Source organism: Onychomys torridus, chromosome 21, assembly GCF_903995425.1.
Source record: "Onychomys torridus chromosome 21, mOncTor1.1, whole genome shotgun sequence".
NCBI classification, from domain to species: domain Eukaryota; kingdom Metazoa; phylum Chordata; class Mammalia; order Rodentia; family Cricetidae; genus Onychomys; species Onychomys torridus.
Window position 1 is genome coordinate 32,900,043 of NC_050463.1, and position 21,423 is coordinate 32,921,465.

The 21,423-nt window shown below is 45.7% G+C and overlaps 1 protein-coding gene across 2 annotated transcripts in view; it reads right to left on the bottom strand.

Moving 5' to 3' along the window:
• Nucleotides 1-2,276: 2,276 nt before the first annotated feature.
• Znf512 (zinc finger protein 512) overlaps nucleotides 2,277-21,423 on the bottom strand; it is a 56,355-nt gene continuing 37,208 nt past the window's right edge. For both annotated transcript variants that reach the window (XM_036171172.1, XM_036171171.1), the window contains exons 8-14: nucleotides 16,919-17,017; nucleotides 15,891-16,058; nucleotides 13,917-14,108; nucleotides 9,652-9,753; nucleotides 8,172-8,234; nucleotides 6,983-7,081; nucleotides 2,277-4,145 (exon numbers count right to left, since the gene is read on the bottom strand). In XM_036171172.1, coding sequence (XP_036027065.1) covers nucleotides 3,837-4,145; nucleotides 6,983-7,081; nucleotides 8,172-8,234; nucleotides 9,652-9,753; nucleotides 13,917-14,108; nucleotides 15,891-16,058; nucleotides 16,919-17,017 — 1,032 coding nt within the window. In that variant the 3' untranslated portion in view covers nucleotides 2,277-3,836. The remainder of the gene's footprint in view (nucleotides 4,146-6,982; nucleotides 7,082-8,171; nucleotides 8,235-9,651; nucleotides 9,754-13,916; nucleotides 14,109-15,890; nucleotides 16,059-16,918; nucleotides 17,018-21,423) is intronic.

Genomic DNA, 21,423 nt, shown 5'->3' on the forward strand with positions numbered 1-21,423 from the left:
TTGATTGACACACCCGGACAGACTGAAGTATTCACCTGGTCAGCTCTGGGAAAATCATCACCAAGGCCCTGGGGAGTGTTCTTGAATCTTCTTCATGAGATGACCTGAGTTTGATCCCTGGAATCCACGTGGTGTAAGATGAGAACTGATTCCCATGAGTTGTCTTCTGACTCCCACATGTACACTGTGTCACTCAAACACACACACACTCAATCCATATTATCTATATTATATGGATCACCATGCCAGAATCCATCTTTCTCTCTCTCTCTCTCTCTTTCAGCTTTTTGAAACAGGGTTTCTCTATATAGCCCCAGCTGTTCTGTAACTCACTCTTGTAGGCCAGGCTGGGCTCAAACTCAAGAGATCAGCCTACCTCTTCCTCCCAAGTCCTGGGATTAAAGTTGTATGCTACCACCACTTGTCCATCCATGTGTCTCTTTTAATAGGACTAGAAATGTCACTTGCTGTTAATAGAAGAAATCCTGAGTTGTATAGGAATGTTGGGTTTTTGGTTTTTTTTTTTTTTTTTTTGGTAATGACTTTATTTTCTGCTTGCATGTCTGATGGAGACTTAGTAATACACACACACACACACACACAATTACTATTTGTGCTGGTTAGGTTTTTGTCAACTTGATACAAGCTTGGGGCGTCTGGGAAGAGGGAACCTCAAATGAGAAAATACTTCCATCAGACTGGCCTCTAGGCATGTCTTGGGGGCATTTTCTTAATGGATGACTGATGTGTGAGGGTCTGACTCACTGTGGGTGGTGCCTGGATTACAGCAAAAACCAAGCTGAGCAAACATGATGAATAAACCAGAAGCAGAACTCCTCCATGATTCAGTTCCTGCCTCCTGGTTCCTGTCTTAAACTCCTGTCCCTGCTTCCCTTCAGTAAGCTGTAGAATACAATAAACCTTTTCCTCCTCAAACTGCTTTTGCTTATGGTGTTTATCAGAACAACCCGAACCAAACTAGGCCAGTATCCCACCGTGTGGCTATCCCACTTTATCCATCCTTCCAGATGGAAAAGATAATATATCAGAGTAGGCTTTTAAAAAAGATATAAGGGGTTGGGGATTTAGCTCAATGGTAGAACGCTTGCCTAGCAAGCACAAGGCCCTGGATTTGGTCCTCAGCTCGGGGGGGGGGGGGGGGGGGGGGGGGTGGGAGAAGAAGTAAAAACACATAATAGTCTCAGAAGTTCTTGCTTGGCATATGGCTCTCCTTCAAGGGCTGACTCAGTCCACTACCTTCCATCTTGCACACTTCTATCCTGTGAGGCATCATCTCAATTGCATCTAACTGGCAAAGTAGGAAGAAGTGCGTGGTACACTTTCTTTCCCTTTAAAAGAGGAATTCTAGTCACACTCTTAGAGGTATTGGTCTATGCAGGGTGTGACAGACCAGAAAAGCCCGCGTCTTGGCACCAGGAAGCAGGGAGGAGTGACTGTAGATGAGAACTTTCTCCCTGATGCTAGGGACCAAACAGGCCCATGTACGCGCTAGTCACCCATTAACCACAGCGCTTTATCCCTCACTTACATAGTCTTCAAAGCACACATGTTCCTTCTACAGATTCCAACAGAGAGACATTAGCTGGCCACTCATTTACCACGTAGACGGCAGAGGAGGCAACAAGAAACAGTCTAGTGATGTTTCCTACTGCCTGTGGTTTTAGAAGATGAGAAGAGATTTTGGTGGACAGGTGGTATAGTACCTGATCAGCATGTTGGACAGCTCTGAATTCTAACCACACTCTCTCGCATCTTGTCGTTCTGATACAACTCTCCCACACAGGTGGGCAAGAGGAGTCCATCTGCACATACCTGGGACTAGATCGTATTCTTCTGGTACACGTTCAGCTTTATTAGATATTGCCAAATCATTTTCAAAGTAATTGTACCAGTTTCCATTACACACACACACACACACACACACACACACACACAGTTCACATTGCTCAACATCCTATAAGTACCACATACTGATGCCCTTGTTTGTATTATTCTAATGAGTTTTAAAAGCTGACTACAGTGGCCAGGCTATTCCAGTCTTGTTGATTCCTGGCCTGCTACAGGAGGCTCACAGGAAACAGGCCATGTCCCCTGCACCCACTCCCCTTTGCTGCCATCGTTGTGAACAGCAGATTTCAGGAGCTAAGGAATTATGGAATAACTTGGAACTCCACCCCCAGGTCTCAGCCATCTTCTGAGTCCCATGTGGTGTCAGCAAGGAGTTTGACAGCAGAGAGGCAGCAGACAGAGCCACAAACTTTCTAAGTGAGTCATTTTATTTGCCATTGTCAAATATTATCCAAGTCCTTGTCAGCAGAACTTACCACAGCTTCTCATTTCTCCTCCTCGACAACCCTCACCTACTACAGGAGCTTCACGGGTGTAAGCAGGAATAAAAACAGCACAAAGACACCACTTCCTCAACTTGTTTCAAAACGACCCCTTCTGGCAGTGCCCAATTCAAGTTTTAATGCCCCGTTATTGAAAAGTGGTCTTCACAAAGCACACATGATAAAGCTATTTAGAGGAGCACAGAGAACAGAGACTTGAGGGTGGCCAACAGCCTTTCCGAGTTTGAAAAGGTAGTATTTGTCCACATCAAGGTTAACGTTGTGAGTGGCGTATGCCCACAACAGGCAGGAATAGAGGAGAACAGTATTTACACAGGAGGAGGAAGAGGAACCAGGAACACGACAACAAGGCTACATACTCTAACCCATGTTCCAAAGATACCCACCCTCACAGGGAGAGAGCCCACGCAACACCACCAGACAGGCATGAGGTACAGAGAGACCATTCTTTCCGGCTCCAGAGAAGTATCTACATCTGGTGTCCAAAGCTCACGATATAAAGTGGATAGAACTCCATATACAAAACAGTAGGACAGTATTCTCAGAACACCCGGGACAGAGGCAGCCGATGCCCTGGCGGAGGACATACGTGGGTGTGGCCTAACGAGGTAAGTGCAGGGAGAGGGAGAGCTTTGCAACCCCAGTGGGCTTCCAGAGGCCAGGGCACCGAGTCACCCCAGCGGGGACTGAGTCATTTCCCAACCCTTAAAACCAAGGAGCGAAGTCGAGCTTCCGGGCCACTGAACCTGGCAACCCAGGCAAGTGAGGCAGCGTTTACTGGCCCCTGCCCTTCCTTCTCACCTTAGTGTTGGGGCAGACTCCGAAGGCTGTGTTTTCATGCCTGTGGGTCCACTTAGTCCCTGCTCCAAGCATAGGGAGTGTCTAGCTTTCTCATGCTAAATCATTTTCTTTCCTCAACAGTAAAATCAAATTACAGACAAATATCCCCCAACAGATTCTGCTTCCCGGGGCCCGGGGGTCACACTATAACAGAAGCGGCGGCTCTCCTTTCTAGTCCTCTATGTCACAAATGCAGAAAGATAAAACCCGTCACGGCTTTAAAAAAATTTAGTTTGGCTCCGTTTTATGAGCTAGATGATGGAGTCACCACTAAGTCAACAAAGACTCCAAGAACATTCATAACCCAGGCAGGAAAGAAGAGAGAAAGCCAGCCAAAGGTCTCTTCACCTTGCGCAGGGCCTGGGGGCCTGCAGATGCTTTTCCAGGGGGACCTCTTTGGACAACAGAAAAAGCAAAGGGACTCTAATGGGAATATGAATTTACTAGGGGGTGGGGGGGAGTGGACTAGTCAGGAAGACCGTGAAATGTACACAGAGGAGCTGAGAGCCATGGCCCAACAGCAACATCTGACAGCATCTTCACCCAGCCCCAGGACTCAGGCCTCCCCTGCACGTCTCCATGACAACAGCATCACACCCACTCTCCTAGGAGCAAGACCAGCGCCTACTTCCTCCCTCGTTTGTGAGTGGTCTTGGCGGGCTCTGCTTTCTGGGACTGTGCTGGCACCGGCTCCTGCTCTGATCCCTTACATAAAGCGGACAGCACCAGTTCCTCGTTGCCGCCCTGCCCCTTCCCTGCCCTCGGCTCCGGCTGGCTCTCGGGAGGCTCGGGGCGAGGCTGCTGCTGCCGCCGTCTCAGAGAGCGCCGGCTGCCACGCTGCTGCCGCTGCTTCTCCTCTTCCTGCTGCCGCTGCTTTATCTTCATCAGCTTCTCGAAGCTCTTGGTGGTGGTCGGGTTTACAATGAACCAATCCTAAAAGGGCAAAGCCGAAACGGGGAACACTTAGAAACACCATGAAGGAAACAGGAAGGGAGAGGAAGAACGGAGAGACGGTAGTGTTAGGTAGACATAGGAATGAGGGGGGCACACGGGACCTTAGAGCTCCGTTTTAAACTGGAGAAATCCAATATGCATCCGTTCTCTTCAGTGAGTACTGTGTGATGAATGCATGATTCTGGGTAATTTAATACGTGATCCACCACGTCTGGACTCTTAGCACTTAGGATCATTTCTGGACACACAGGAACTCTGCGTGCGTGCAGCCTGGCTGCATTAAGTAAGACCTTGTCTCAAAAATCCAAAACCTGGGCTGGAGAGATGGCCCAGCAATTAAGAGCACCAGAAGACCCCGGTTCTGTTCCCAGCCTAACAACGGACATGCCACGACCACCGGTAACTACAGCTCCAGGGGACCTGACAGTGGCAGGCACCAGCACAAGGTGGACACATCCGGGCAGGCACACAATTTTACACAGTAAAAGGAAAGGAAAAGGTTGTGATCATGAAGTGGGTGTCATGTCATCTGTCACCTCCTGCTGTGTAACACCCTGGGATGGAAGCGCTGGCTCACAGGGACGCTCATGTCACGGCACTAGAGTGACAGGAGTGTGAATTTCCCATCAGATACGGAGTGCAGTTCTCCTCTCCTCTGGCTTCCTGTAAGGCACTTCATCATCTCTTTGAGCCTCATTTAGAAAATCACGGAGTGGTGGTGCACACTTTTAATCCCAGCACTCGAGAGGCAGAGCCAGGAGGATCTCTGTGAGTTCGAGGCCAGCCTGGGCTACAGAGTGAGATCCAGGACAGGAACCAAAGCTACACAGAGAAACCTTGTCTCAAAAACAAAAAACCAAAACCAAACCAAAACAAAACATCCAAAAACCAAAACCAAACCAAAACAACAACCAAAACCAAAACCAAAACCAACCAACAAACAAAAAACCAACCCAAAACATGAAAATCATGGGGTAGAGGAAATTTATTATATTCTTCTGGAAATGCATAAGCCTGAATCTAAGTAATCCAATTAAGTCTCCCAGGTGAGACTATCAACTCACTGGAAATAGCTAGGGAAGAGGAGCACTACCTCAGGACAGATCAGCACAGTCCCAAATGGGCAAAGCGAAGCCTCCCAACCACAGGATGAGCAGTGACAGTCACTGGCCACCTGTGCCTAATGAGCTCTTGAAACAGCGGAGTCCAAACTGATACGCTTTCAGTGGAAACACACACAGGGACTTGGTAGCAGAACATGTCAATACCCCACTACTATTTATTTCTTTTCTCAGACAGGGCCTGATGAGGCCAGGATGAACGCATCTCTGATTCAGTTGTATTATGCAGTAATATATAGAGCATCCAAAACTAGTTGTTGGTGGGCTGGAGAGATTGCTCAGTGGTTAGGAACACTGGCTGCTCTTGCAGAGGACCCAGCACCCACATGGTGAGTCACAATCACCTGTAACTCAGGTTCCGGGGAGCTGCGGGCCTCTTCTGGCCACCAAGGGAACCAGGCACCACACGGTACAGACAAAACATGAAGGCAAAACAACCACGTGCATAGAATTAATAATAATAATAATAATACTCCAAGATTATTAGAAAACATTAGAACATCTGAATTTTTATCAGAAGAAAATGCTGTAAAATGGGGCTGGAGAGATGGCACAGTGGTTAAGAGCACTAGCTGCTCTTCCAGAGGACCCAGGTTCAATTCCCAACACCCCCATGACAGCTCACAACTGTCTGTAACTCCAGTTCCAGAGGATCTGACACCCTCACACAGTCATACTTGCAGGCAAAAACACCAACGCACATAAAATAAAAATTTTTAAAAAGAAGAAAATGCTATAAAACAAGATCCAACATGTAAGTCCAACCTGGCTTCCAATTTGCTTCATTTAATCACAGTTAAGAGAATTATAGGGGCTCAAAGATGTCCAGCCATAGTGGGCTCAAATATCTTCAAAGAAAAATACATTTACACCCTTCTAATTTCTGAGAGCATTTTAACTCTGGCAAGTTCTCAACCTCAATTACTTTGCTAGTCCTAGTACATGAAGCCAGGGACAAGGTCCACTCCTTACAGCTTGAAAGACGGGACACACAGGGTTACACAGACCCAGGGGAAGCGGAGCCCGCACCTCAGCTTGCAGACGGGACACACAGGGTTACACAGACATTAGGGGGAAGCGGAGCCCGCACCTCAGCTTGAAGACAGGACACACAGGGCTACACAGACATTAGGGGGAAGCGGAGCCTGCACCTCAGCTTGCAGACGGGACACACAGGGTTACACGGACATTAGGGGGAAGTGGAGCCCACACCTCAGCTTGCAGACGGGACACACAGGGTTACACAGACATTAGGGGGAAGCGGAGCCCGCACCTCAGCTTGAAGACAGGACACACAGGGCTACACAGACATTAGGGGGAAGCGGAGCCTGCACCTCAGCTTGCAGACGGGACACACAGGGTTACACGGACATTAGGGGGAAGTGAAGCCCACACCTCAGCTTGCAGATGGGACACACAGGGTTACACAAACATTAGGGGGAAGCGGAGCCCACACCTCAGCTTGCAGACAGGACACACAGGGCTACACAGACCCAGGGAAAGCGGAGCCCGCACCTCAGCTTGAAGACGGGGCACACAGGGTTACACAGACATTAGGGGAAAGTGGAGCCCGCACCTCAGCTTGCAGACAGGGCACACAGGGTTACACAGACCCAGGGGAAGCGGAGGCCACACCTCAGCTTGCAGACGGGGCACACAGGGTTACACGGACATTAGGGGAAGCGGAGCCCGCACCTCAGCATGGACAGAGTTGATGTGATACTTGACGCCACTCTCTGACACAAATTCTTTCTGACACAGAAGACACTTGTATTTTCCAGCCACAAAGGTGCCCTGTTTCCAAGACAGAAAGAAGAGAGAATTAGGGGTAAATTCAGGAAAACATACCTGGGTGCTGTGCAGGGATTGTGAGAGATGAAATGGGGGGTCTTCTTAATCAGAAACCATAGGGAATGGTCCAAAATGGCGATATAGTTTATGAAAACCAGCTGAGACAAACTCTCACCACTACACACCTGTCCTGATGCCGTTCTACACTGACACCCACTGCCCTGCGACACAACTGGCATTCTCCTGCTTCCGATATGTTCCAGGCCACTGTTTCTACCTTCTTGGCTCCTTTTTGCTTCATATTTGGCTTTCCTTGATTCCTCTCCACCAATAATCAAACTCCCCAAGTTCACCAGAGGCATTAGGCTCTGTCCTTCCCCCTGTGAACCATGGCGGAAGCTGTGCTTTGGAAATCCCAAATAAGACGAATACCATCCATAGTACCTAGCCTAAGGACTCAAAAACTAGGGTCAAAATAACACTCTCCTACGCACTGCTACACAGATCTGGCTGACATGCCCACAACTCCCTCAGGGCCTTGAACTGAGATCCCTCTGCCCTCCTGAAGCCGCACAGTTCAGTGCTGCTCATGTTGTGTGAGGAGATACTTTAATGGGACTGGAAAGTGGACACCTAGGTCACTGTGGAAACGATTCAGAGAGAAGAGTGGTTGTTTGCCTGAGTCCCTGTCCTGCCTCCCATCCCATGGGGCCAGTAGAGTCTAGATGGGTTTGGAGAATCTTCACCAGTCCAAACAAGTTTTCAGGAAAATTATGGCAAAATAAGGCAAGGGAAGCCCAGTGTGTGAGGCCAGGGAGGAGGCAGTCTCTGGTTGCGATTCCAAATTCATAGGGTTTTCTTCCGTTCCCTACATGAGCATGGCATGACTTTGCCAACCTTTCCTGCATCCTAGATGCACCCCTGCTATTCCATCTAATATGAGACCAAGAATATCCATGATACTGAGCCCGAAAGGCAGCCTCTGGAGATGGTGACCAACAGAATGACTAGCTGTTCACCTAGACAGAGTTCTCTTCCACGCCAGACTACTGGAGAGGACACATTAAGATAGTAAGTTGAAAATGTTACAAACCAGTGTGCAAGAGCCCAGGTGAGCTTTGAGGCCAGAGACACTGCTGTAGACAGCCTCACATCCCTGCAAAAGAGAAGTGACGGGTGAGTGCCGTACCACCCAGGACCCCCTCTGAGCAATTCGGGCATTTACACTGGCCAGTTCCACATCAGTCACCAGTGCCACAAACCGAACACTAAAACCACACACGAGCGGACAGCGGCAAGAAGGAAACCCAAAGGGAAGCCGCTAAGGAGGGTGAGCAAGTAAGCTTGAGCCGTTCCTTTCCCTGGTCCTCTCTCGGACATTTAACAGCATACCCAAAGTTTCTGTTACATTTCCTGAGTCTGGGTTAACCCTACTGTGATGGTCTGAATTAAGGAGTATTGCCCCACAGACTTCTGTCTTAGTTACCTCGATTGCCATGAAGAGATACCATTGACTAAGGCAACTTATAAAAGAAAGCATTTAATTGAGGAATTGCTTACAGTTTCAGAGGGTTAGTCCATGACCATCATGGTAGGAAGGATGGCAACAGGCAGGCAAGCCTGGGGCTGGAGCAGTAGCTGAGAGCTTACATTACCCACAAGTTGGAAGCAGAGCTGAAGCTAGCTGGGAATGGCCTGGACTTTTGAAACCTCCAAGCCTGCCTGTCCCCAGAGACACACCTCCTCCAACAAAGCCGCAGCTCCTAATCCTTCCCAAATAGTTCTGCCAACTAGGAACTAAGCATTCAAATATATGAGCCTGTAAGGGGTACTCCCATTCAAACCACCACAGCTCCCATTTGACCGTGGTCTCACTTGGTGGTACTGTTGGCGAAGTGGAGCCTTACGGGAGGAAGTACATCACTGGGGGTGGGATTTAAGCATTAGTCCCACTCAATCTTCTGTCTGCACTCTGCTTTAAGCTTGCTTTTGAGGATATGGACTTTCAGCTTTCTGTTCCTGCCACCACACCTGCCACCCGCGTCTATGCTGCTATGCTTCCCCACTGTGATGGACTCTTGTCCCTTTAAACCATGAGCCCAAACAGACTTCCTCCTGTGAGCTGCTTTGGCCACGGTGTCACAGCAACAGAAAGGGAACTAACATGCCTGTGATACCTTTGACTAATAGGATGCTATGGAAGTGAGGCTGCACAAATTATGCAGTGGGACCTTCAAAGACCTGCATCTTTTACTTCTGTGTCTGAAGTTAGTCATTTACATTCCCTACCGAAGAGAGAGTCGCCATATGGAGAGCCATCTGCTCAGCTGAATGCAGCTGCATGGGACATTCCAGGTCATGGCCCCCATGAGTGATCTCAAATGATGCTGCATATAGCAGCAGGGCTGTCCTGATGATCTCAACAGAACTATGGAGGTCCCCAAATCTGAACAAACTAATTAATTGTTGCACATATCCACTACAGTTCAAGGACTTCATCACGAATCCATCAGTAACTAAAGCAGCAGATTATCCAGAAGCATTTATGGACATAATGAAAGAGGAAGAATCACCTGGTTAGGACACTGGATGCGATGATACTTCTTGATATCTGTCTTCCACTTGTGCAGTACTTCCTGGCTGAATGTAGGTAACCCAGGGCGAGTATATTTTAACTAGAAGACAAGAAACATTTCGAGAATGCAATCCCCAATTGTATCACCCCCAAACTTCGTGCCTATGGTAAGAAACGGATAGTTATTTCCACCACGCATGCCTGTGTGTGGGTATGTGAACATGAATGCAGAGGCCAGGGAAAGGCTATGGGGCTGCTGGAGCTGCAGTTACAGGCTGCTGTGAGCTGCCAAATGTGGGTGCCAGGAACAAAACAGGGGTCTTCTTCAAGAGCAGCACATGTCCTTAGCTACAGAGCTATCACTTCTGACTGCTCGTCCATAGGACCAGGGTTCAATTCCCAGTACCCACATGGCAGCTCACAACTGGCGTGGTTAGTTTTTTGGTCATTCAATGACTTATGGATAATTGTCATTGTTTATGATGGCTGGTTACAAGTTGTTAATTGTTAATGATTAGGAAAAAAGCTAAACAAGTAGATTAGATTCAGAGTTTTTGTTTAAAAAAAAACAAAGAGAATATAGATATGAGGTAGATCATTGAATCTACTCTGAGAAAAAAGATAAAGAAATAATAGGATAAATGGGTAGATCATTGAATCTACTCTAAAAAGAAAAAGGGGAAGATATAAAAATGACAAAAGGTAGATTATTGAATCTATTATAAAGAGAAAAAAGAGAATATGGATATGATAAGATAAAAAGGTCAATTACTGAATCTACTTTTAAAAAGGAACTACTTGTTTTAAACAGGATAAGTAATGAAATTTTTTGTCTGAGGTTATCAAACGTTACTGGACTGGACATTGTTAATATATATAATGGAGTTTTTTGTCTGAATCTTTCTAATGATAATGGACTAGACATTGTTAATATAATTCTTGACTGTAACCTTCTTTTATTTTAGACAAAGAATGGGAAATGTGGGGATATATTGTCTCCCCCAATATACTGTACATCCTAATAAACTTATCTGAGGTCAGAAAATGGTGGCACACATGCCTTTAATCCTAGCATTCCAGAGGCAGAGATCCACCTGGATTTCTGTGAGTTCAAAGCCACACTGGAAACAGCCAGGCATGGTGACTCACGCCTTCAATTCCAGGAAGTGATGGCAGAAAGCAGAAAAGTTTATAAGGTGTGAAAACCAGGAACTAAGCTGGTTAAGCATTTAAGCTTTTAGCAGCACAGTACAGCTGAGATCCATTCCGGATGAGGACTCAGAGGCTTCCAGTCTGAGGAAACAGAATCAGCTGAGGAATTGTCGAGGTGAGGAAGCTGTGGCTTGTTCTGCTTCTCTGATCTTCCAGCATTGACCCCAGTACCTGGCTCCAAGTTTGTTTTTATTAATAAGAACTTTTAAGATTTGTGCTACATACAACTGTCTATAACTCCTTTTCCAGGGGATCTAATGCCCTCATACAGACATACCTGCAGGTAAAACACCAATGTACATAAAATAAAAATGAATAAATTAAAAAGGAAAATGCAAATAGAATAATTCAGCAAGTGGCATTGCCCTTCTCAATGTAACTGTTTGTGTAAGTTTGCCTTAGCGCCATGGCAACATCACATACACAAACACAGTGGTGATTTGCATGAGAATGGTTCTTTGAAATCACTCCAGCTGTTCCTGACGCCATGCCTCCCTGATCCGCCATGCCACGATAGTGAGGACTCCTACCCTTTGGAACTGTAAGCCCCAAAGAAACTACTTCTTCTTTAAGTTACCTTAGTCATGGTGTTATATTACAGCTACAGAAAAGTAACTCATAATCTCAACCTCTCTCTCAACCCCCTCCACCGCCTCTCTCTCTCTCTCTCTCTCTCTCTGTGTGTGTGTGTGTGTGTGTGTGTGTGTGTGTGTATATCTATATATGATTAAATATGGGCACATGGATACCTACATATATACAGCATAGCTCTGCACTGGCAGGACCCAGAAGCAATGAAAGCCAAGTAGGAATGAACACAACACTCCTATCTTCTACTGTATAGTCTAAATACATTCTCTTAATAGGAACCAGCATAGCTTATACAAATGGTTAATTTCAGGAGTGGGACAGGGAAAACACAAGCTAATCTTTCAGTATCTTATGGTGTTAAAACAGAACAAAACAAAACAAGTGTGGGGGTTGGAGAGATGGCTCAGAAGTTAAGAGCACTGGCTGCTTTTCCAGAGGACTTGGGTTCAGTTCCCAGCACATACAATTTACAATCATCTGTTAACTCAAATCTTAGGGGATCTGATGTTTTCTGACCCCTGTAGATACCAGGCATGCATGCAATGCATGTATATACATGTAGACAAACACTCATACACATAAATAAGTTTTTGTTTTGTTGGTTTTTGTTTTTTTTTTATTCATTCATTCATTCATTCATTCATTCATTTATTTATTATGTATACAATGTTCTGTCTGCATGTATGCTTGCAGGCCAGAAGAGGGCACCAGATCACATTACAGATGGTTGTGAGCCACCATGTGGTTGCTGGGAATTGAACTCAGGACCTCTGGAAGAGCAGTCGGTGCTCTTAACCTCTGAGCCATCTCTCCAGCCCTGTTTTTTGTTTATTAATACAGGGTTTCTCTGTGTAGCCCTGGCTATCCTGGAACTCACTGTAGACCAGCCTGGCTTCAAACTCAGATATCCACTTGCCTCTGCCTCCAGAGCACTGGGATTAAAGGTGTGCACCACCACACCCAATAATAAACATGTTTTTTAAAAGTAAAGAAGTGTTTAGGCACATCAGAAGACTCAGGAGTCTACTTGATATACCTGATACTCCAATCTGGGTCAATTGGAGCAGAAACCTAAACACTACTAGTAATGATTTAGAACCTATAGCATAAAATAAGTATCTAATAGAGCAAGTCTCTATCCAGAGCTAAAGACTCCACATTTGCTGAGTCAACCAACTTCAACTCATGAAGATTGTGTGTGGGGCTGGCCAGATGGCTAAGGAAAGGCACTTTCCTGACAACCTGAGCTTAATCCACAGGATTCACGTGATGGAAGGAAAGAACGGCCCTTCTTCATGTTGTCCTCTGACACCTGTATACACCCCTCCCCAGAAATAAAACAGAATTTTAAAACTATGTAAAGAACGTGTGTGTGTGTGTGTGTGTGTGTGTGTGTGTGTGTGTGTGTGATGTAATTTCCAGACACTATTCTTGTCACTGTTTCCTAACTAATACAGTATAACAATCACTTTTTCTAGCACAGGGTCTTACTATGTAGCCAAGGCTGGTCTTTAACATGCATGCTCTCCCCCTTTGTCTCCCCAGTGCTCAGTCCACCACCACACATGGTTCAATAACACTTGTAAAATATTTACTTAGGCCGGGCGTTGGTGGGGAACGCTTTTAATCCCAGCACTTGGGAGGCAGAGGCAGGCGGATCTCTGTGAGTTTGAGGCCAGCCTGGTCTACAAAGCGAGATCCAGGAAAGGCGCAAAGCTACACAGAGAAACCCTGTCTCGAAGAAAAACAAAAAAACAAAACCCAACAACAACAACAAAAAAAAAACCAACAAAAAACCATTTACTTAGTATCAGCTAGTTAATCTAGAAACGATTTAAAGTAGACAGGAAGTGTGCACAGATTCTAGGCAAATACCATACCATCTGGTATAAGGTGTTTGAGCATCTATAAGATGTTTGATCGTCCATAGAATACCATCATTTGTGAGGTTTTTCTATAACTAATTCCTCATGAATCACGAGGGAAGGTTTTGCTGATAGTAATAAATTTTTCTCACAGTACAGTTTCAATGAATAACTACAAAATCTATGAAATAAGTGAAAGTGGGTCATTAAGTAGCATCATAGTTACACTTGCTGCAGGAAAGGTTCATCAATAAATGCTGACTAAAGTGGGTAGAGTATAAGACAGTAGAAGATCTTTGTGCAGGCTTGGCCTCTACTCCAACTATGCACTAATTAAGGGACCAGTGTAATTTTTATCAGAGTTACGTAGAAGACACACCCTTACCAACTGATCAGTTAGCATCACAGTAACTTGTTGCTGATCATATCAGTACCATGTACTTTCTGACTTGATGCATCAAGAAGGTCCAACATTGCCCAGGTGGTATTTCCATGGAAACCACATGGCCTTCAATCTAAGCTTGAGAGAATGCCACACAAATCCATACAGGGAAACATCTATAAAATATCGAGTAGCAGCGACACGTGACTTTACCTTCCGATCATCGGGTACCAGGTCCTGGAGCACCTTCCTCTTTGGCCATTCCTTGGTCAGCTCAGCAGAGGCCAGCTCCTGCAGATGGTACACAGCTATCTTGGCAGAACGCCGCTGAACTCGGCCTCCACCCTTTGCTTCCAGACTCATCTCCTTCAAACAGTCTGTCTGTCCTGATTCTGGGAAGAAGACCTGCAAGAGTGAGCAGTGCAAACAGAGGGGCTTCAGTCACAGCCAGGGATTACACATGATGCTCTTCTTGGCAGGATAAAGTCTATGACACTAGCACACTGGGGTAAAGACAGGCAGAGCCTCGGAGTTCACTGGCCAGCCAGTCTAGCTAACAGGGCAAGTCCCAGAGTCTTTGCGAGACTCCACCTTTAAAATAAGGTGGAGCGAAACTGAGGAAGATACTCAACGCAGACCTCTGACTTCAACATGCATATTCACACATGTGCATGCACACCTACACATGTATGTGTACACACACAAACACATCCACACACATATTCCCCTGCCACACACAAAGGGTAAGGCAGAGGAGGAGATAACTCAGTCTGTTAAGGTTGTCCCCCAAAGCCACATTAAAAAGACAGCTGTGGTGGTGCACGCCCATCCTCATCATAATCACACCACTGGAGGAGCCAGACTGGAGGACCTCCGGGGCTTTCTGGCTGGCTGGCAAGCCTAGCAGACCGGCAGACCCTAGGCCAATGTCTCAATAAAACAGGGGGACAGCTACCGAGAAATGACATCTGAGGTTGCCCTCTGGCCTTCATATCCTCACACCCACATGCACCTGCACACAAATATGTACATGTACACACATGCACAAGCACACAGACAAATGTGAAAATGTAATATAAAAACGGAGTCAAGACAAAAAGAAAAAATGAAGAACAGAGACATTCCTACAAAAAAAAAAAATCTAAATAGGAGGGAATGTTTTAGTTTTAAAAATATAGTAATGGGGGTTGGAGAGACAGCTCAGCAGTTAAAAGCATTTGTTTCTTGCATAGGACCTGGATTTGGTTCCCAGCGCCCACATGGTGGCTCACAATCATCTGTAACTCCAGTTCCAGGGGTATGACGCCCTCTTCTGACTTTCATGGGCACTAGGCATGTGCAGGGTGCATAGACACACATGCAGGGAAAATATTCATGCATAATAAAAAATAATATATAATAAAATAAATACAATAAGTAGGGTTTGGGGAGATGGTTGACGGATAAAGTTCTTGTCATGCAAGCATGAGGATTGGAGTTTGTACCCCTAGCACCCCAGAAAAGCTGGGTAGGCACAGCAGCCACTGGTAACCCCAGCACTTAGGAGGCAGAGACAAGGACTAGCTAGACTATCCAGAACTGCTGAGCTCTGGGCTCATTTAGCAAGAGAACCTACCTCGATAAATAAATACTTGATGAAGGAAGACAGTCATCAAGGTTGACTTAAGACCTTCACACAAGCACACATACATACATGTGCACCTGCAAATACATGTGTGCCTATACACAGGCAAACACATATATGTTGTGGTGGTTTGGATGAGAATGACCCCCATGATCTCTGATGTTTGAACACTTGGTTCCCAGTTGATGGAACTGTTTGGAAAGGATTACGAGGTGTGGCCTTGTTGGAGGAGGTGTGTCACTGGGGTGGGCTTTGAAATCTGAAAGGATTCTTGCCATTCCCAGTGTACTCTCTCTCTCTCTGCCTGCTACTTGTAGATCAAGATGTGAGCTCTCAGCTGCCCTACCATGATGAACTCTGACCCTCCGGAACCATGAGCCCAATTAAACACTTGCTTGTAAGTTGCCTTGGTAACTGGCTCTCCCGCCCCTCCACGAAGAGACAACAAAAGCCTTCAAAGAGTAAACAGGACACAAATGAGGAAGCAGGATCCACAGAAGACACAAGGGGGAGTGCCAGGCATAGCACACATCCTCAATGTCTTGAAAAGAATCAATACTCACAGGCCCGTGCTCTGACCTCATGTGATACGCAAGCCCAGCCTTTGACCTGTACGGTTTTCCACAGTGGTGACATTTCAGGGTCAACTTCTCCAGCTCTGCTGCCTCTTTGCCACATTTTTTAACATGGTACAGATATCCCATGATGCTGGTGAAGGTACTGGAGCAACTCTGAGCACAGGGAAGAAGCCTATGTTAGATTCATACATGTTTCACATAATCCCTAAATTTCTCAGAAGTCATCACGCACCACAAACCACAAAAAGACAGTGAGACTACAAGACGCTCACCTGCAGTTCCCATCGGTACAACCCTCCTTCTAGTAGGCAACCCTGTCTATGAGCCATATTGTCAATCAGTGCAGTGATCATTGAGAAAGTATAACCACCCACCTACTCTGTGTCAGAGCTTCCTTCTTGGATTGTGACCCAGTCCCACCCCAGTATCAACTACCCAGCCACACCCAGTTCATCAGAGTATGGGCTCATGGGAATCATCTTCATCACCCTAAAGGAAGAGTAGTAAAGAAGCCCCTCTGGGGGGCTGGAGAGGTGGCTAAATGGTTAAGGCCACTGACTGCTCTTCCAGAGGACCCGGGTTCAATTCCCAGGACCCACATGCAGCTAGCTCACAGATCTGTAACTCCCAGATCTGACACCCTCACATAGACATACCTGCAGGCAAAAAAAAAAAAAAAAAAAACAAGACAAAACAAAAACAAACAAAAAACAAAACAAAACAAAAAAAACAATGCACATAAAAGTAACTGAAGAAGAAAAGGAAGAGGAAGAAAACGAGGAAGAAGAGGAAGCAGCAGCAGCCCTTTCAACCAAGGAGGATGAGGGGGAAGAGGGGGAATATACTTGTGGAGAGGAGAAAAAATAAAGAACTATCAATGACTACAAGAGATCTGGGAAAGTAGGTACCACCCCGACGCCATCGGATGGCAGAGGAGGAATTCTGCAAGGGAAGAGGACAGATGGGAAAGAACAACAGACAGACACAGAAGGGTCTGCTGCCCCTGCTCTTACCTCACGCATGCACCTGAGCTTTCCCATTCTCTTTAGAACTGTTCGCAGCCGCTCCCTCTCGCTTGGCTCATCTACTTCATCTCCTGCCTTCAAAATTGGCTGGAAAAAAAAAAAAAGATTAAACATGATTTACGGAACAAAAACATAACAGCACCCCAACTTCCAGATGGCAGGAAGTAAGTACCATGGACACACAAGTTCTCATCTCTACCTCCCAGTAGAGGATGAACCTAAACACCTGTGGTCCAGTGCAAAGATTTCATCCTATGCAATTCCAGCAATGAAGTCTTATCTCCTCTATTATGAGGTACAAGAGCCAGATCCAGCTTCATTGAGCTGTCTATACTCACTAAGAAACACACAAAACATCACAACAGCAGGCCAGCCAAGATGGAGGAAGCTAGTGATTTACTGAACTCCTTGTCCCTGCATCTTCATAGCAAGGATCGGCAGCATCAAGTGGGGAAATATTTCAGGACGGACCGCTGCCCTGGCTATAAGGCTTGTGTGATCCTGGCTCCCAAGCAACCCGAGGAAGCACCAGGTGTGCATATACTGAGTACATGCAGCAGCCTGCATATACTCTGCTGCAGCAGCAACAAATGGTCTGAATGCAGCCACAGGAGCTGGGCTGTAAATTCTCCTCACTATCCGGCTGAAAACCTACAAGATGCTTCTCTGCATCAGAGAAGTCCCCAGTGGTGGTGTGCTCTACCCTGAGAATTGGACCCACAGAGGCCAGCTTCTCTTACTGTATCCTGGGCTTCAGCACCCAGGAGGACTTCCCAGTTGCATAGTGGCAGCCTGGCCTTAGGTCTCCAGTATGCCCAGCCTTCCAGCAGATACTGCATCCTCCCCAGGTCCCACAGAGCTCTTCTCAGCCTTCCAGAGATTCCTGGTCTCTCGCTTGACATCAGATGAAGGTGGCATTGCAGACATGGAAAAACCATGCTTAGGATAATTCTTTTGTTTTCTTTTTTAAAGATTTATTTTAATCATTTATCTATTCACTACTCATTTGTTTGTTTTTTGAGACAGGGTTTCTCTGTGTACCCCTGGCTGTCCTGGAACTTGCTCTGTAGACTAAACTGACCTTGATTTCACACAGATCCACCTGTCTCTGCCCCCAAGTGCTGGGATTAAAGGCGTGTACCACAACACCGGGTGATTTATTTTATTTTTGATTATGTGCATATATTTGTGTGGGAGTATGTAAACGTAGTGACAGTATCTGTGGATGTCAGAGGTGTCATATCACCCGAGAACTGGAGTAAGACAGTTGTGAGCTGCCCAATGTGGGTGCTGGGAACAGAACTCAGGTCTTCTGCAAGAACACTCCATACTCTTAACCAGTGAGCCTCCTCAACCCAGGATGTTTCTGACCCTTCAGGGGATCTTGTAGATCCCAGCGAGGCCTTCCTGTTGAGCAATTTCTGTGTCTTATACGCTCTGTCCCTCTAAATTGCTAGAGATAGGCCTCTTTCACTGAGCTGACCCCAAACTACTGTTAATGTCCCCACAGCCTCATCCTGTCATCTGTGGGTTTCTAGTCTAGAAGTGGAGTTGTTGCTTATGAGTGCATTTCCTTCAATGGAAAACTGCCCACAAGCTCTCTGGGGGGCCAGGCTGTTGTCCCTGTGCACTATGAAACTTTTGAAGATTTTCTTCCCTTCTTGCCAAAGTTTTAATATTCATTTCCCTGATGATCATTGCATTGGACATACTGACATGTCACCTGAATATCTGAAATGCTCACATGCAGCTAGGTGTGATGGCAATACCAGCGTTTGAGAGGTAGAGATAGTAGGGTCAGGAGTTCAAGGTCATTCTCAGCAACACTGGGAGTTGGAGGCCTGTAGTGGGTGGCTGTTGGTGTCTTGCCTTGAAGCACCACCCCGAGTGAGGCAACAGGTAGCTGCTAGGTACCTGTTGCTTCTTGAGCATGGCCGCCAGGGATCCTTAAGACCTGGGATGCACGTACATTCGTGTGCTCTCTTCTCTTCGCTACCTCGTGGTCTTGGATGCTGGTGCAGATCAAGGCAGAGCTTTCCTGAGAACCCCACTGGACCGTGCCCCACCCCTCCAGGATTCCGAGACCAACTCCTCTGACCATCAAATAGACTGGATTTCTCCCATTATTTGGTGCTCATGTGGGGCAAACTCCAAATGCCCGGGTGGCCGCTGCTCTCAGCCTCCGTGGCTGCAGTGGCACACTTCCCACGCTTCCTTGTCTCTTTTAAACTCCCCGCTGCTCCTGGGGACTCAGCGCTTACCCATTTGGCCCAGTCGTGGGCATCAGTTCCCTATTTTGAGTTACTAGCTGCACCTTGCGTTCCTCCCCACAAGCCGGGTCCTGTATAGCCTCTGAGTACACTTAGTGTGTGGGAGCGTGAGAAGAGGTGGCTGCCCGCCCACCCGACTTCCCCATTCCTGCCCTGCCCGCAGCTACCGCTGGAAATCGCTAAACTTGTTCAATAGGTCTTCAAGGGCAAAACAGGTCAGGGTCTTCGGCAGCACCGGCTTCAGTGCGACACTTTCTGGCTGACCAGCGTTACTACACCAAAAAAAACCACCTCAAGAACTGAAACACCAGCAATCAAGGATTTCGTCCAAGGTAAAAGTACTTGATGATTTTACACCTTAAAACTGATTAGTAACTAAACAAATTAATAAAACTTTCTTTACAAATTTTGAATAGTTCTCAAAAAATTGTGGAAAATGTTATATCACAAAAATTAAAAAAATTTTTTTGCTTGTATGGTGAATGAATTTTTACAGGACATATACAAACTTCCTGAGATGTATCTAGTATTCACTATTATGGTGTTTAGCATAATAATTCATATCCTATAACTGGAGAATTGGCTTAATAATGATAACAAAAATAAGGCATTAATGGGACTGATATAAGCTTTACAAGATAGTAATGAAGGACTTAAGTAAAAGGATTCTTTCTTTGGCATCTGCCAATTTACTACAAGAACTTCAGTCCATTAATAATAAATGTACAACCAGATTTGATTCTATTGATAATAAGTATGAATACTTAATGGATAAAACAATGACTCTCCAGAGCAATGTTACCACTACTCAGATAATATTCATTATTATTATCAAGAAATTTTCTATTCATTTTACATACCAACTACAGATTCCTCCCTCCTCCTTCTTCCCGCCCCCAGCCTTCACCCCCCAACCCACCCTACTCTGATAATTTATAGGGAAGAAAGATTATCGCTCACTGATAAACTAAGGTCTATGGAATCACATAAAACATAAGAACATAAAAGATTGCATGATTCCGTGGAATCTCTAGAATCCTTTACAACAGAGGAGGTTCAAATGCTGCAACAGACCATAGTTACTCAGCTGCAAGTTCTGGAAGAATCTCTCAGTAAAAATGACAAATGACAATAGGCAGAAAGGCAAGGCCATACAAGTCATAACATTGCCAGATAGCACATATACAATGGCTTATCCTGTTACAATCCATAAGAAGCCAGCAGATGATAGACATCCTGAGCCATATGTGGAATATATGTTACAACCTATTCCTATGAGAGATTTAGAAAACGTTAAGGAAGCGCTGGCCACCTATGGTACACACTCAACATATGTAAAACAGGTGTTAAATATGTGGTCTTCCAAATAGAATCATACCAGATGATTGGAATCAGTTAATCTCAGCTGTTCTAAAATATAGACAGCAGTTATAAGGGAAAAGCTGGTTGAGAGAGGAAGCTAGGATCCTGGAACGGCAAGGTAAGACCAGAGGTTTTGAGATCTTCCAAGATCAAATTATTGGTGAGGGGCATTTCATTGATAGAAATGTACAAGCTACTTTTGATGAGCATACATTATCCCTATGCCACACCATAGCTCTAAATGCTTGGGGAAAAATTCCAGAATCAGGAAAACCAACTGAGCTATACACAAAAAATTTCCAAGGCCCACAGAACTGTTTACTGATTTTTTTTTTTTAACAAAGGCTGACCACAGCTATAAAAAAGGCAGTGTCAGATAAAGAACTAAGATAAGTATTAACTGACCTTGGCGTTTAACAACTCTAGTGCAGAATGCAAAAGAATACTTATACCATTAAAGGTCAGGTCAACACCTTTGGAGGAATGGATTCAATATATAAACATTGTTGAGTCTCTTAACTATGGTAGTGAGACTTGTATGAGAGGCAATTTCCAGAGGTGGAAGGAGGCCTCGAGGTACCAAATGTTTTAACTGTGGTACAATAGGTCATATGAGAAGAAATTGTACACAGGGTTCTCCTAGAAATAACCCAAATGGGAGAACCCAACCTTCTGGATTATGCAGAAGGTGTGGCAAAGGCTAACACTGACCAATGAATGTAGATCAACAATAGATATGTAAGGCAACCTTCACTGGTGGGAAATGCCTTGGGGGGCCTCTTGCAGGCCCCCAACCTGAACACAGTCCAAACATTTCCAGCCACTGTGGAGGAAATTACTCTCCAGGACAATTAAAGAACC